This window comes from Apium graveolens, chromosome 8, assembly GCF_009905375.1.
Source record: "Apium graveolens cultivar Ventura chromosome 8, ASM990537v1, whole genome shotgun sequence".
Taxonomy (NCBI): domain Eukaryota; kingdom Viridiplantae; phylum Streptophyta; class Magnoliopsida; order Apiales; family Apiaceae; genus Apium; species Apium graveolens.
This window is the reverse complement of record NC_133654.1, coordinates 113,051,330-113,069,368: the sequence shown is the minus strand read 5'-3', so window position 1 is coordinate 113,069,368 and position 18,039 is coordinate 113,051,330. Positions and strand designations below refer to the sequence as shown.

The 18,039-nt window shown below is 31.1% G+C and overlaps 2 protein-coding genes across 6 annotated transcripts; one reads left to right on the top strand and one right to left on the bottom strand.

The window, feature by feature from the left end:
* The first annotated feature begins 8,216 nt into the window (after window positions 1–8,216).
* Window positions 8,217–14,405, top strand: LOC141677794 (aspartic proteinase A1-like). Of its 5 annotated transcripts, none has more exons than XM_074483864.1 (14): window positions 8,217–8,461; window positions 9,372–9,749; window positions 9,886–9,946; window positions 10,799–10,893; window positions 10,969–11,081; window positions 11,251–11,419; window positions 11,505–11,544; window positions 11,764–11,828; window positions 11,911–12,024; window positions 12,160–12,224; window positions 12,404–12,551; window positions 12,757–12,894; window positions 13,937–14,025; window positions 14,126–14,405. In XM_074483864.1, exons 2-14 carry the CDS (start codon window positions 9,378–9,380, stop codon window positions 14,208–14,210), a joined length of 1,554 nt encoding a protein of 517 aa, XP_074339965.1. In that variant the 5' UTR covers window positions 8,217–8,461; window positions 9,372–9,377; the 3' UTR covers window positions 14,211–14,405. The 5 variants fall into 5 exon arrangements, with proteins under 5 accessions (XP_074339965.1, XP_074339963.1, XP_074339967.1 ...); XM_074483862.1 differs by having other exon boundaries at window positions 8,219–8,461; window positions 12,398–12,551; XM_074483866.1 differs by having other exon boundaries at window positions 8,221–8,461; window positions 12,775–12,894.
* Window positions 14,406–14,906: 501 nt separating this feature from the next.
* Window positions 14,907–16,768, bottom strand: LOC141678673 (tetrahydroberberine oxidase-like). Its single transcript, XM_074485028.1, has one exon. The coding sequence runs from the start codon at window positions 16,753–16,755 to the stop codon at window positions 15,127–15,129; it is 1,629 nt and encodes a 542-aa protein (XP_074341129.1). The 5' UTR covers window positions 16,756–16,768; the 3' UTR covers window positions 14,907–15,126.
* Between the last annotated feature and the right edge of the window lie 1,271 nt (window positions 16,769–18,039).

Here is an 18,039-nt window from a genome sequence, read left to right as displayed (position 1 = left end):
GAAGTCTAGGGTTTTCACAAAACCAAAATTGTGTGCATCTCAAAATGAGCCAACCATCTCATTCTATTTATAGGACTCTCCTAGGGTTTTATAATATATCTTTATATATATATTAACCCCCACATTTTATCTTCATAAAATGCTTTAATAATAATTAAAACTATTTTAATCATTATTTCTTTTTCTAAACTATTTAGAAAATAATTCTCTCTCTCATTATTTCATCAAAGAAAATATTCTTTTATGGTATGACCCTGTAGGTTCAATATTATGCCGGTAGTAGAAATAAATAATAATAAACTTTTATTAATCATTTATATGAATATTAAAATTCACTAAATATAATTAACTGATTAATTATATTTATTCTACATCGTGAGTGATGCTTCTTAACATATCGCGACTATCCGGATAATATGAATTCACTGCTTAGAATACCAAGAACCTGTCAGTGAATAGTTACCGTACAATTAACTCCTTCTACCCTCCAATGTCCTGATTAAATACAAGGCATGGATCTTGTGTCAAGCCTATCTAATTTAATCATTTGCTTTCCCATTCACTATGCTCAGTTCTATGTAAATTAGAAACTCCTTTCTAATTTCATTCACTCTGGCCAGAGATTCCTGAACTAGCATAAGTGGATCAGCTATGAACATTCTCTTCCTTCACTGGAAGGGGTAGATCCTTTATTGATCATACACTATCTTGGTGTACAAATTTCTATACCCAGTAGAGCCCTAATAATTGTCCCTGGAGACTAAGAACTAAACCAAAGCATAGTTCAGTGTACACAAGATGACTATGATGACCTCAAGTCTAAGGATACTTGTACAACTATCATTATGTGAACAACTGCTGACACGTGAGTGAACTCCATCAGTTGTTCAGCTGTGCGAGTCATGTTCAGTGAACTTATTCTATAATAAGCACCTACATACTAGCTATAGTGTCACCACACAAATGCCTATGAGAACAGACATCCTCCTGAAGGGAGCAAGCATAGTATGTACCAATCTTTGCGGATTATTAATTACCAGTTAGTAATCCTATGACCAGGAACTATTTAAGTTTAGAGTTATCATCTTTTAGGTCTCACTATTATGATCTCATCATAATTCATAAAAAGCTTTACTCTAAACTATGGTATATCTTATTTAAACACTTAAATAGATAGAGCCCGTAATAAAAACAAAACAAGTCTTTTATTAATATCAATGAAATCAAAACAGATTACATAAAAGTTATTCCTAAATCCTCATACGTGATTGGACTTAGGACATAACTCTTTCAACAACTAGAAGACTTGTAGAAGATAATATCTGATTAAAATATTTTAGGAGACAGAATTATATTCCATATCAATTAGAAGATATCTTGTAATTGTGTACTATATAAACACAGCTTAGGATTTACACTATATGTGTTATTATTCACGAGAACATTATTTATTGTAACCTAGCAGCTCTTAGTGATATTGTTCATCACTGAGAGAGTAGTTTAACCTACTTTGTAACAGAGCTTATTATATTGAATAAACTTGATTACTATTACATACTTGTATTCTAAATCGATTTAATTGTATAAATACTATATTCAACCCCCTTCTATAATGTTGTGTGACCTAACATTTTACGATTGGGGCCCTTAGAACATGCCAGAAAGTAGTATAACTTGAGTTGTGTTTATTGCTGCTACTGAATGCCAAACTTTAAACAGTGAAACCTTTACCCCCACAAATTCCCTTAAAAAGCCAAACAATAATCTGCACCCCTTTCTTAAGCTCAATCTTGACATAAAATGGAACCTTCAAAGCTCATATTCAAAAGAAATACAGAGTCATATCAATTTATCAAATGTCGAGGTTTTAAGTTTCAAATGTGATCATCCATTATTACATAAAAATAAATCATCATCAAGATAAAATGAAAAAAAAAGAAGAGGATCAAAGATTAGATACCCTTAACATTGGCTCTGAATACTAACCGCGACAGGTTCTCTTGGATCAACAAATTCTACTGAGGCTATACCCATTGGTAACTGAATCTCCCTTGTTACAGTAGGCTGGCAGATAAAAGACCATAACTTAATTCGAAAGCACTAAACTGAAAATACACTAAAAGGCAGATCTTCATAGGAAAGTAGTATTAATAGGAAACTGAAAATTTTAACATTAACCAAATGATAGTAGTTAATATCCATATACAACAAGTTATAACACAATAATCACAAAGAAAAACATAATCATGAACCAAGCAAGTGGGGAACAATCTGTACACACATACACTACCTCAAAATGTCAATCAACTTAATTCTTCCTCGGTGGTTGTCCTTGGAACATAACCGACAATAATTTTAGCGAAAGCACCCCATCATGATTATCTACAAAAGAATTATATATCAGCTTGACAATCAATAATTTAGAAAATTAATTGGAAGTTAAACTAAACTACTAAAATCTTACCTCTCCTGGTACCAAAACGAACCCAGCCATGGTCCGGAACTTGAGGAGCCAAACTAGTATTAGGGTAGTCACTGCAACGGTCAACAAATGAGCAAATATAATTACTTGGGTTGTAGAAAAACAGAATCTTGAACAAATCCCTAACTAAAAGTCAGAAAAAAAAACAAATCACAAAATTAAAAAAAATAGGGTTTAGAATTGAAATATCCCCAACTTAAAACTAAATGAAACTAAGAATTCGAGTTTTGTAGCTTACTTATGTACCAATTCGAGCTTTATATCTTCGAACAAATTGAATAAGCTTTCACTCGAACAAATCGAGTCAGCGATAGTAGAACTTCGGGACTTTGGGTGGAGGGGGAGGGCGGGAGAGAGATAGTGGGGGTGGGGGTGAGACAAGAGAGTGGAACTTCGAGACTTTCGGTGGAGGGGGTAGGGGTGGAGAGACAGAGAGTGGGGGTGGGGGTTAGACGAGAGAGAGTGAAGAGGGAGAGAGTGTTTTATTTTTAGTTTAATTTCTGAAAATGGGGGCGGGGAGAATTGGTAAATAGGGGGGAAGCTGAAAATATTTCGTTAAGGGGGAACAAAATTGAAGGAGTGCGTTTTCATTTATTTTTTTTTATAATTTTAGACATCAGTTATTAAATAACCGATGTCTTCAAATAACATAGACATCAGAAAAACACGGAATGATGTTATTGCTTCTTTTAACATCAGTGACAATATCAATCGATGTCTAATGTATGATGTTTATTCAACTTTTTCTTGTAGTAATATTTCGTCAAATATCTTATCTTTATGGCATTATTACATATACACATGCCCTATTTCAGTTTCATCAATGTAAATTTTAATTTCCTCCATTGATAATTGAAATATATTATTATTCTAATAAGACACACTTATTAAAATATGTTGTTGAAGTTCATCTATTAAAACAATATCCCAAAATCACTATAACGTTATTTTTTATTATATTTATAAAATATTTACAAATCGACTATTCAACTTACTCATAATCCTATCGTTGTTACAAGGAATATTTTATTTCAGATCTTTCACTTTGTTCGACAAACCACGTACAAAAGCTCATACTTTGTTTTTCATATATGTTCTCACATACACAGTACACTGATATTTTTTTGCATATATTTAAATAAAAAATTTAATAAGTAGGGATATTCTTATTTTTATTTAGTTTTTTAATAAATTAATTAATTTTAGGGAATTTTTCTCTTATACTACTTTTCTTATCTTATTTACAAAAATACCGTTGTTTTATTTTCCTTTCATTTTTATTTTACCTTTTAAGTTTTTTCATTATTATGATCTACTACCCAGGCCCTTCTTCTTCTTGTATATTTATTAGTACGATCTAATACACAGACCCTTCTTCTTGTATCCATTGCCTACTTTCTTCTCTCTCTTTCATCTTTTTTTCTACACATGCAAATGCAAGTATACATGTAAACATATATCAAATCGACAATGATAACAATACGGTGTGTTCAGTTTCAAACACGAGATTTATCAGATTTAATACTCACGAATCGTTGTTTGTACACACATATACATAAATTCATACAAACAGGTCTGCAACTTTATCAATAACTAGCATAATAACTCGCACGGATCATTTTCTAGAGTTATTTTTATGTATCATGCAATTATAATTTTTGTAGAGCAACTCCAACAATATCCGTATATAGGCTCTTGAGTCAAATTTTGAAGAAATGGAGATAAAATTTCTCTCCAACAAGCTTCATGTCCCCCTCTATAACATTAGGAGTTTCGAATGCTTCCTCACTTTTAGGAGTGAATATCCCCTCACCTATTATTATATTATATTTTTCTTACCCGTTATTTTATATTTAATGAATGAATATAAACAGGTTAGTAAGTGTACGTTTAAAACAAAACGATTAAACTTAATCTGTAAAATGCCGTTAGTATGTTTACAAATAAAAAATTACAAATTAACATATATGTTGAATACAGAGTTGACTAAAATCTTATATTTTATTTAAATAAATCATATGTAATGCTCTATATTATTACTGAGTTAACTACTAACTTACAATTAACTTACTCAATTTAAAAAGATAAAAGATGCATAACTGAAGTCAGAATGACTTGCAATCATAATATACAATAATGTAAAATTTACATTATTGTTAATATTAAAGTTAATTTTAATGAAAAATATTAGTTTCTGAAATTCAACATATGTATGTATGGGAAAATGTTAGTTTTTTATTTACACTAATGTTAACAAAGTAAGATTAAGTTATATTTATGTGTGTGTGGTAGCATGTAAATTATTCTATGTTACATCTCTTAGTAAATTATGATGGTTTCAATTATTTATATGTTAAATATTTGATTTATGTACATGTATAATCATTATTAACATCTAGTCAGATAATTGATTACTTAAATAACATGCATTTATAATTATTCAAAAAATAAAATTATGTAAAAAATAAATTGCTATAATTTATATATGGTATTCACATTAACACTAACAAACAATCCATATCTATTTTTTTACACAATCGGGTATCAATCATGGTTGTAACATAAAAATGAATTATATATTTTTAAGACTTATTATTGATATTCATGATTTTTTTCAAGAATTTGAAAGAAAAATTATATTTATATCGTTATTTAAACCGTTTTTAAGTTTCTTTCATTACGACTCTAATATTTCTTCGTATAATAATTTGATAACGATCTTCTAAAATTAAAAAATTTCAGTTCGATAAAGTTTTTATAAATATCAGTTGAACTGGTTAATTCTTTCAAATTATTGAATAATATATGTTTTTTTCCTTAAATAATATAAAATGCATTGAATCAAATGCTACAATATAGTATTTATATAACTTTTATTTGAATAATTCAAAATATTAAAATAATTCAAAATATTTGTACAATATTATCTTGATCAAAGAATATTTTTGATCTAAAATAATTCTTTTTAAAAAGTTAGTTTTTTAAAAGTGAAAAATTAAAAAATAAATCGATTTAATATATAATCGTAGTTTTAACAAATCTAATGAGATCTCATTTCAAATTTCAAATATTCATAAAATTATGAAATCCCAAAAATAATAATGCGTTACTAGTGAAGTTAGTAATTTTAATATATATAATTATTGATTTGATCTTATAAAGACCTTAAACACATTAATTTATATTAACATAAGATATTAAAAAATTTCACATTATTGGTAAGATATTCTCGCCGAACTTGTAATTTAAATTTACTAAACGTAGAATGTGAAGATGTTTTTCGGCCGGATCATGTAGTCAAATTTCGAGTATTGTTTGAACAATGAGCCACGTTCTAAAATGCATTTACTCATTATAATTCGAACTTATCTAAATATGTAATACTAATATAGATTATTTATATATAAGCGATTCTATATTCAATATTTTTAAAAAAAATTATATATGTACATTTTAATTACTTTTTATAATAAAAAATATGTTAAAAATATATGAGATATATTTTCGAACTAAAAAATGATTAATAAATAAGATAATAATTCATTTATGTACTATGCCTAATTTTATATCTGGAATTCAATTCTCTAAAATTAACTGTACAAATATTCAACTAATCAATTTTTTTGGCGGAATTCAAGTAAGTATCTTTAAAGTTAAATAAAATATTTATTTACCACACTTGCATATTATGTGTATGATAAAAAGCACATGTGACAATATGGTGTAGTGGTAAGAGATTGTATAGTTGAATCAAATAACTTATGTTCGATTCCCACAAACCACATCTTTTATATAAATATTAAAAACATGGGTAAATTTAGTCTTTTTAATGAGACTTACCCTTGTTCTTCTATTATATATAGAAGAGATATGTAAATATTGGTTTCTTTCTTGTGAATTTTGGTTAAATAGTTGTTTATAGATTTTTTTGGTTGATTTTGTTTAAATAGCACTGAATGTGTGGTTGCTAAGATTGCAGATAGAAAGATTCATTTTTTAAAAAAAATTGAAGTAAATTTGCGTATGAGGTTGCAAAAGTTGTAGATCTAAAAAATCATTTTCAAATTTTTCTAAGTAAAGTTGCATATATGAACATGCGAGGGTGCAGATCGAAAATAGAGTTACATTTGAATTCAGAGCTAGTATATGCACATTTATTATGAATTCTTTGCTTTTTGTGGATTTTGGTTGATTTAGTTAAATGTCTTTGTGTGTGATTATTGGATTGCAAATCTCAAGAATTAATTTTAATTTTCTTGATGTAAAGTTGCATTTGAGATGTAAGAGTTGCGGATTGAAAAATAATTTTTGAAACTTTTTGAAATAAAGTTGCATTTGATGTTGCAAGAGTTGTGAATCGTGTTTTTTAAATAAAAGTTAAAAATATAGTATTTTTGTAAATTAATTTCAAATAGGTAGTATTTTTGTAATTATTTTATAAGATAAATGTATTTTTGAAAAACCCCTTAATTTTAATTTTATTATATAAGAGTATCTCCAACCATAATACCTAAAATGATTAGCTAAATCATCATCATCTCCAATTTTGTTGAATGTGTAAGGTTATTTACTCTAGTAATATTAGCTATATTAATTAATTATATTCAAAAATATTATGCAATATGTATTTTTAAATTATTATATATATATAATATATGCAGATATAGAAATTTTACATGTTAAAATAAATTTAGTTAATATTTAAATAGATATATTTAAAAAAAAATATTTATTTAATAAAAAAAATGTTTATAATATATTATTGTATAACTATAATAAGACACTTATATCTGTGAAAAACATATACTTATATGTATAATGCAAATATATATATATTTAATCTATTCTATTAGATTAGATTAGATTTATTAGTATTTTTTAAAAATGTAATGTTTATTAAAGTAATTAATAAAATTGGTTAATAAAATATATTAGATGTAAATATAAATATAATAATAATATAAAGTAAAGTTCTATTAAGTCCATTTTTCATTAGAGTTCTCAGAGTTCGTCAAATAAAATATATTGTAAACGTACTATCTAGCGAAATATGTTTCACAAATATCATTAGTTCAACAAAATCATATAAATCTCATTTATTTAGAATTACAATTTTTATGTTCTGCAATCTGAATATTGATGTTGTGCAAACTAAGATTGTTTTGTAGAATAATATATATTGCAATGTTTTACTTGTAAAATATATGCAATCTGCAAGTTTTTTAATAAAATAGTATGTTTGTAAAACATTATTCGAAAAAATAATATTTTTAATAATATTTTAAATTACATTTTACTTGCTTAAACATATATGTACTTCAATGACTCAAATAAAATAATGAATTTCATAAAACTTAACCCTAATAATATATATATATATATATATATTGATGTGCAAAGTTATATTAAAATAGGGTAGAAAGTTGTCAAAAATTTGACGTATATATTTTAACTAATGCTTATATGATTAACAAATATTGAAGATAGGATATATGATATCTAAATTATTTTCTAATAAATATCATAATCGGAGTAATATACGTTTTAGATAATATGTATAAAAAATTTGAATACATGAGCAGTAAATTTGCAAATTGACACGAAACAGAACAGAAGACACGGCATCCTCGTGTCGCTTGTGAGCTAAGCAATCTTGCATGGTTCTACACGTATACCCTCTGTTTACGCATATATATATATACCTTTCTTTTCGTAACCGTTCTTCACACATCCAACAGCCCACAACCAAAGTTTCTCCTTTGATCAACCTCATCACGGGCCCACCCAATGCCTTTTAACAACTTCCTCGTATGATATCAACGGCTGAGGTTTTATAATCGAACCTTTTACATTATTCAACGGTCTTGATTCAAAGTTGCTAGTTTCTCGCCGAGGTTTATCGGCCTCTCTCGTACACTTTCTCTTAAACTTAAGTTGTTAGTTTCTCTTAGTATCAGTTTCTTCTAGTTCATCTTTCTGGTGAGTTTTCTTCATTATTTTCTTATTGTTACTTACTTAATTGGATATATGCACTATATCTGTGTGTTGTATGTGTGTTTATACATATAACTGGCTTTGATTTATGTTCCAATACAAACTATCTTAGCCTACGAACAGATTTCAATTGTATGTATAATATTGATTTCATCTGTTTATTTGGATTATATATTGTTCATACTTGTGAAGAATAAATTTGATTTTTACGTACAGATTAAATGGTATGAAATTCGAAAGTTTGTAGAGTTAGTTTAGTACCTAGCTAGGCTAAGATTGTTAACTAACCAATCAATGTAAAACCTTAAAAAAAGGCGTATGATCATATATTTAACACTTCCCTCAATTGAAAACCCATTTAACACTTCCCTCAATTGAAAACCCAATTATAAGTCGAAGAGTGGAATCCATACGCTCATCTTTGATATGGTAACGGTCGGTATTGTAGTAGGACCTTGGTATGTATCTATCTCTGTATATCTTGGAGTATGACCTATTTTTGTTTTAAATGGAAGGGTAGTATCCTTAGTACTCATGTAATTAGTTGATTGTTTAGTTGATCAGGGTCTATTTTGTAAGTTGATTGTTATCTGTTGTTTTATTGTCTGCATAATTGGCCATTTGCATGATGTCCTGGTTCGGAGTTTGGGATAAAACTGGATTACTGGTGGTAGTTGCAAATTGGTTTAGAGAATGTTCATTACATGTTTACAAAGTGTGTGTGTGTGTGTATTTGTAAATTTTGACGGTGATGGCTCATAAAGGCTGACTAGAACCGCTTTCACATTTTAATTTTCCATGTTTACAGGAAGCACCCCAATTTTATTGAAATTCAAATACTTTACAGATTCACCTTTTTTTCATGACAAATTTCTTGTATTTTTATTTCCCGCAGCTAATCATGGGAGTCAAATTGTACGATGTCGCTGTTTCACTGTTCTTTTCATCCCTCTTGCTTCCTTTGGTCTTTTGTGAATCAGAAGATGGGTTGCTTAGAATTGGACTAAAAAAAATTAAATACGATCAAAATAGCCATATTGCACGACGTTTTGAGTCAAAAGAAGTTAAGTCCTTTCCACAATCCTTTGGAAGACGTAATTTTGGGGGCAAACTTGGAGACTCTGAGGATACTGATATTGTGGCACTTAAAAACTACATGGATGCTCAGTACTTTGGTGAGATTGCTGTTGGTACTCCCCCTCAAAAGTTCACTGTGATTTTTGACACTGGCAGCTCTAACCTCTGGGTGCCATCTGCCAAGTGCCACTTTTCCGTGAGTCTATTTACATTTTTTAACTAAAAGGATAGAGAAGTGAAACACACAAACCCACACACATGACATATGTACATTATGCATTTGTGTCACATGTTTCAGTACATATAAATAATAAATTCTCAATCTCTTGCAGGTTGCATGTTTTTTGCATGCCAAGTATAAGGGAAAAGAATCGAGTACCTACAAGAAAAATGGTTGGTCATTTGTTTTCATTCTTCATTTAATAATCATAATAATGTACGTCATTAACGATTCTTTTAGTTCCTTGTCGACTCTGTAACTTCATATAGTTGACTTTATACTGTAATGATGAAGGATAGTTCATGTTTAATTTTATTTTTACATGGTACATGCCACTGTTAAATACTTCAAAAGCATGATATATTTGTTTTGGATAAATGGAAAGCATGGATATGGAATTCTGGTAGTCAAATCCATTACAATTAGCAATATAGAGTTTACTTTTGAATACGTTTTGGTGAGGGCTGTAGATTTCAATGTTAGAGTTGAATTATCGGTCCTCGAAGAAATTGAAAGCATAAAGAGTTAAAGATACATTGTCTTGCTTCAGCAATAGGAAGCAATATTGGTCATTCAAATTTATCAGAAGACAGTCAATGCCCATATCTGTACTAAAACTTAACAAGGTGGACAAAATGTGAAAGACATGCTGGAAAATTGAAATAATTAGTTTAGGAATACGGATCTGATACAGAGACTGTAGGGCGTATATTAAAATGTAGATCGAATTATTATGAATATTAAGTATCAATACTTCTCAGTGTTCAGTTCGTTGTTTAAATAATAAATTCTGTATTACAATTTGCATTAGTTATTTTATATTAGTTTTCTGTTTGTCTGGTAAGATGTTGGTTATAGTTCATTTTGTTATTTGTTTTTTATTGTTTTCTTGTGTAATTCAAGCAGTAGGAAATTCAGTGATGTGTTATATCTTGTAATCTTTTTGGGCTTAGGGAAATACTACTAATCATGCGACTGTTACAGAAGCTTGAAATGAAAGATGTGTTTACTAATCTACTGTGCAGGTACGTCTGCTGCTATACATTATGGAACTGGAGCTATATCTGGATTTTTCAGTCAGGACAGTGTCAAAGTTGGCCATCTAACTCTTAGGAATCAGGTAATATAACTTTCACATACAGTCACCTTATTGTAATATCTTCTTACCGCTTGCTGATATAATTCAAATTGTCAGGATTTTATTGAGGCCACGAGGGAGCCCAGTATCACATTCTTGGTAGCAAAGTTTGATGGTATACTTGGGCTTGGGTTTCAGGAGATATCTGTTGGAAAAGCTGTCCCTGTTTGGTATTTTGTCTTCATTAATCTACTTATAGTTGGTCACATATTTACTCTTAAAGTTACTTCTAAGTATGGTCATATTTAAGTTGAAAGCTGATATCAGCACTTATAGGAAGTCTACTGGTGGAGCATCCTATGTACATGGTGGATTTAAAACCTGCGTTGTATGTTACAGGTATAATATGGTGAAACAAGGTCTCGTTAAGGAGCAAATATTCTCATTTTGGCTTAATCGACATACAGGGGAAGAGGAAGGAGGTGAAATTGTATTTGGTGGGGTTGATTCAAGCCACTATGAAGGTGAACACACTTATGTTCCAGTCACGCAGAAAGGTTATTGGCAGGTTGGTATAATGATGTTAAAGTTCAATGTAACTTTTCACTCTGTTATTTGATTATGTTTTACCATTAACTTTTTTCTCGTGACAGTTTAAAATGGGTGACGTTCTCATTGATGGAAAAGAAACTGGTATGCTGTCTTTCGTGCCCAGTTCTAAATAGCAATAAAGTAAAAGAAACTAGTAACTTACAATTAGTCCCTACACCTCTCTCCTGGCACTTCCTAACAACACACATCCAACACTATGCATGTAATTTCACATGTAAAAGAAAGAGACAACACTAAAAAAAGAGAGACACAGAAGCTAAATTATATAGGCTCACAATAAAAGCATGATTACATTTGCAGGTTACTGTAATGAAGGTTGCTCTGCAATTGCCGATTCTGGTACTTCTTTGTTAGCAGGTCCAACGGTAAGCTACTGCTGCTGATCTCCCTAAACTGTCGTATGTTTCCTCTATAAATTATTGATATTCCCTCTCCACATATTTGCAGGCAGTGATCACCATGATAAATCATGCTATTGGGGCAGTTGGTGTTGTTAGCCAAGAATGCAAGACTGTTGTTGATCAATATGGACAGAAAATTATGGATTTGCTTTTAACTGAGGTATTTAAGTAATGGAATTTCGAATTGATGATTTTCTTGTATTAGTTTAACAAGAGTGATTTTTGAACTCTGGACTTTATTTAGTGTAATATAACATGGATAATTGACCAACTCTGCTGATCTGGACAAAAATAGGAACAACCAAAAAAGGTATGCTCCCAGATTGGTTTGTGCACCTTCGACGGAACTCGTGGTGTTAGGTTAGAAGACTAAGCCAAATTACTTTTTGTTGTGCACTTTCTTTTCCAAAATTGCTTGATTGGTTTTCTTGTAGTAAAAATTTATGTTGAAAATAATATTGGTTACTGCAGTTAGACAATATGAAATTTTATCTGTACGTAAATTAAATGTATCTATGATCATGCTGATACAGTAGCAGCATTGAGAGTGTTGTAGATGAGAAAAATGGGTGGTCCTCTGGGCATCATAATGCTCTATGCTCTACCTGTGAAATGACAGTGGCGTGGATTCAGAATCAGCTTAAGCAAAATCTGACCCAGGATCGCATTCTAAGTTATGTTAATGAGGTAATGAAGATACATCTGTTTTCTTTAGTAGATTTCATTAATCCTATGGTGAGGTATCTTACGAGTTAAGAATCTACCGTGTACACTAACCAAGATAATTAGAGTTTCGATTGTTTGTTGATTTGAATAAACTCTCATTTTATGGTGTAATATGTTAATGTATCAAAAAACCCAAAAAGGACATTCATGATTTATGTACATTTAGAACTGTGATAAATTGCAGCTTTGTGACCGGTTGCCTAGCCCTATGGGAGAATCAAGTGTTGATTGTAGCAAAATTTCTTCAATGCCTAGCATCTCTTTTACCATTGGTGACAAAATTTTAAAGCTTCCTGCTGCGCAGGTATGATGCAATTTAGTTTACTTTCATTTTTTGGTTCCTAGAAGAGAAAATGCCTTCGGTGTTCTGACACTATGAATCATGATAAGTATCTGCAAAGCTTGAATAAGAGAGGAGCTTAGTATAATTCTAACTTCTATCTACTGTGTTAAATATGATCCAAGCAATTTAAGTATTAACAATGTTGCAACTATAATTTTATTTGGTATCGCTGTCATGTTATTTTAATTTCTGAATTGTGATAATATAAAATATTGTGCATTCACCAGTTATATGATACATGACACATCAAAACTGAAAGGAATTCATGATTCTCCGTATCTTTCTGAAAATTAAAATTCAATGTACCCTGATTTAGTTACTTCTAGAGGGTCTAGTATTACTTTCTTATACAACTAACTTGTTTATGTACAAGTTCTTATTCAATCCCATAGAAGTGTAGTTTTATGATCAATTGATTATTCTGTATTTACCACCCTAATAATTATCTTAGTATTTGACATTTTAATTGGTTCACACACCAATTTCCGGAAGGCAAATATGGGAAGTGAAAGAAAATGTTAATATCTTCTTCTTAAATTTCTGTTCTCTCACACTTAAATATATTATATTACAGTTCCTTAATGATTTGGAGGAAATCTTTGATGTTCTAAAATCTACAGTATTTCCCTAGCTTTACTGAGATACATAGTTTGAGGGACCTTTCCTGCTTATTATGAATATTGAAGACATATATCTTAGTATTAGTATATACTCTGAGTGGTTTTCTAGTGCCGAGGTTATGATCATTGAAGACGCTTCGGTCATTTTTAGGCCATTTATACATCTGGTTAAAGTTTAATCATCGATTCCTTGTTTCATTTGTAAATAATCCTATTCTATGTGAAACTAATTTAAAAGTTCAATCATGAATACATTGCATCATCTTCCCTGAATGTAGTTGCAGTTCTTGTGACATCTTGTAAATTGCCTTGTTTCTGAAAAAGGCGCAACTTAATATATAATCATGTTACTAATTGATCTTCTTTTTTATCATACTAATCAGTACATACTGAAAGTTGGCGAGGGAACAGCTTCTCAATGCATTAGTGGCTTTACTGCTCTAGATATTCCTCCTCCTCGTGGACCACTCTGGTAGGCTGCCATCCTGATTTATTTTGTTGATTCAAGTTTTAAGTTTTATGATTCTCTGATTTTTTTTTTCAAGCACTAAAGTGCCAACCTTCTGATGCAGGATCTTGGGAGATGTCTTTATGGGTTACTATCACACCGTATTTGATTATAAGAATGCGAGAGTGGGTTTTGCCAAGGCGACTTAAAAAAATGTGCCTCTAGTCCTTGGTACCAGTGTTCTTATCAAGTAAAAGTACTAAGATAACCATCTAAAGATAAAGATGATCCTGTAAATTTACCTAAACTGTTGTCTTTGTTTATCTAACTGTAAGGTCTACAGGCAACAGGCCATGAGTAGTAAAATATTTCGTTAATATGTTAAAACAATGGTGTTTGTTATTCGTTAATGTCTCTTTTTCCTCTGATTAAATGATTTGGCCCTGGACATTGAGATATCATTGGGATGAGCTGCACGATATTCTGGGCCGGATAGGGGGATGTCTGGTTTGCCTCACCAGTTTCTTCTGATACTTTTTTGAACTAGTTAGAGGTTTTATAATGTTCAAAGCCACTACCCCCAGTGGTGTTGCAACTTTGGAAATTTGTTGGAGTTCTTTGGAACTTTCGTCTGTATGACTCAATACAATAGTAGGAAGGTATTACAGTTTGATTTGATTACAATAGCAGGAAGGTTTTGTGATGATGTTGATTGATATATACTGAGAACCTTGTCAGTAATGCGATTATCTTTGGGTTAAGGTAGCGAATCACACAGAAATATATCATTTGCCCCAAAAATGAAAGAAAGTGATGGTAAAAACCCCCTTCATATCTCATCAGAAGATGTATAACTGATTATGTTTGTGGTCAAGGACTAGAATCAATAATAAGTCCCTATAATTGTTAATTCCGGATTTGACTTCAAATAATTCTTCGAAAAAAACTTATATTTTTGTCCTCAAGACTGAGAAGATGACAAAAATTGTGTAGAGCCAAGCAAGAAATGTAGTTTTTTTTGCCTGACTAATAAATTTAAAGAGGTATATATTGGGTATATAATCTACAGACAGTTGGCCTCAGCTTGACTTTGATTATGTGAAAAGAGCAAACAGGAGGGATAATCTATGAGAAGGGAGGGATACTTTGCTCATGTCGAAAGAAGTTATCTGGATCCACAATGGACTTCACTATAACCAGTCTATCAAAATTATTTTTGAAATATTTTCGACCCCATATACTTGCTTGCTTGTAGCTGCTAGTATCCTGATTATTGTTCACTCCCAAATCACGATCGTTATAATTCAGATATGCTGTTCTTGGGGATTTGGTAGCATACGGAGTCAAATACTCGTATAAGCCTCTGATCCATTTCATGGCACTCAATGTGTCCCCATCGGTCTGCACTCTCATGTACATCATGTACAACGTTCCGGCTCTGTGAGGGAACGGAGTAGCAGATTCTGAAATTTCATCCATCTTTCCACCGTATGAAGTGAAAATGAAATTTGTTCTTCCCGGTGCAGCTTGGACAAGAATCTTGCACAAACCATCAAGGCCTTCTCTTGAAATAGGCTTGTCCACGAACCCTGATTTCGCCTTGAAAGCTATACTAGGCCTCGTTCTATTCAACAAACCAACAGGAGAATCAGTAGCTGAAAAGAGAGAGAAAAGGAGCACCGATTGAATGTAACTAACTTCACTACACTCTTGTGCCACCAAACCCAACTCCGGAAATTTTTCCTTCATTAACGAGAGTAATCCTTGTTGTCGCCCAAGAAACGACCCAACAAATGTTAAGCTTACAGTTTTTTTAGCATTATCCCGGAGTTTTCCAGAACCAACATCTTGTACAGTTTTCCTATCTTCGTTTGGCATATACTTCCAAACAGTGCTTGCTACCACTCGTATTTCAACGTCTTTGGGGAGTTTTGGGGAAACCGTCTGCCAGCGATCAAGTACTTCGGTAGCATTCTGCTCTAAAGTTCTTTGAACTTGAAACACAGTAACAAATTCTGGAACATAAACTAGCTTTAGCTTCCAAGAAAGAACAACACCAAAACTCGAAGCGCCACCACCTCTAATGGCCCAAAATAAATCTTCTCCCATAGATTTCCTATCAAGAATCCTTCCGGTTGCATCAATTAACCGTGCATCAAGTACATTATCAGCAGCAAGGCCATACTTTCGTCTCAGTATGCCATATCCTCCACCACTAATGTGTCCAGTAACACCAACATTTGTCCAAACTCCAGCTGGAAATGCAAGTGTATTGCTCTTCTGAGCAATGCTATAATATAGCTCACCAAGTGTTGCACCGGACTGCACCCATGCAGTAGCTTTTACAGGATCTACACTGATGGAACGAAGATTAATCATATCAAGTAACACAAATGGGACTTGTGCAATGTACGAGTGGCCTTCGAAATCATGTCCCCCTCCCCGAATTCTCATTTGAATGTCATGCTTTTTGCAACAATAAATGACAGTTTGGATTTGCGATTCGTGGACAGGCTTGACAATAGCAATAGGTTTGGGAGTACTTGGAGTGTCAAACCTGAGGTTGTTAATGGAAAATTGTAAGACAGATGTGTAAGAAGAATTTTGTGGAGTATAAATAACTTGGGATATGGAAGAGGAGCTTTTAAGGATTAGACATTGAACAAAATCTTGATGAGAATCATCAGAAATAGCTGCTGGTAAGAATGAAAGAACAAAAGCAATTGACAAGATGGAAAAATATAAAATCTTCATTTGTGTGTTTCAGTTTCCTGAGTATTATAGTTTGAGTGAAAGTGAACAACTCTTGCAGCTATTTATACTAAAAATCTATAAAGGTAGAACTGACCAATTCCGAATAAAATAAGCAGAAAAGAACAAAGACGCCCCCCACTGATTAAATGATGATTATTAAATTAGGGCATTGAATCATTCTTGGTTAAGTGACATCCATTATTTGATCACTTGCCAACTTCTTTTGTTCCGGAGAGAGTAAGAATGAACATTATCTATTCATATAATTGCATTTTAAACACGTAATGAATATTCGAAAAATATCTCGATCCTTGACTCAAATTAATATCTGACACACATTAAATCATGATAATTTGCACTAATTTTTCATATGTAATAGTGTTTTACTCCAAAATATAATAGTATATTATTTATTATTTATTTTTGAATTTTCTTTTTCATAAAACATTTTTACAAGAGTAAAGTATTTTGGTTGTGTCATTTGTAGCTGAACTAGTAAGTATAATGAGTCCGTTTATATATTATGCAGAATCATGTCTTAAGTTCTAATTTGATGTAAGTTTTTTTTTTTAATTTTGAACCTAACCAATAACGACAGAGTACTTAAACCATCCAAGTATTAGGTCCGAAAAACTATTTTTAAAATAAGCAAATAACATATTTTTACCTACCATAGTATTCGGGAAATCAAACCGAAAAATGCATTATAATGAATTTGATTTGTATATCAAGTTTATTTCAACCATAAATATTCTCTCGAAAATTTTATACTAAAATGAAGAAATAGTATTTATGGGTCCGGAAATCTCTTTAGTAACAGGAAACATTCAAAGTTTCCTTAATAGTATAATCACCCATTACGTGGTCTTTTAATCAAAATTCGCTAAATATTTTAAATCAAATTAATGAAAAATATCAAATATAAGTCTAAAAGTTATTAGTATAAAATGGTATAATATTAAAATATAACCACCAATCTATTAAAATTAATTATTATGTTCAATGTATCGTAACAAGAGAATCGATTTTTCCTACCCCTACCGATATATTTTTTACCGATCATTTTCTACTGATTTCCAAGTCAAAAATTCTTTTCAAATCAATTTCATACTCGGTTTCCTACCGATGGTGGTAGGAAATAACTAAATATGGACTCTCCGCAATCAAACTAAAGCGCTAACGAGCGAGTGAAGTATACGTAACAAGGCATTAAAGCAACGGCTTTTAGCGCGCTTGAAGTGTAAATGAAAGGAGTGGAACAAAGTGTTGCTTCGGGAAACATTT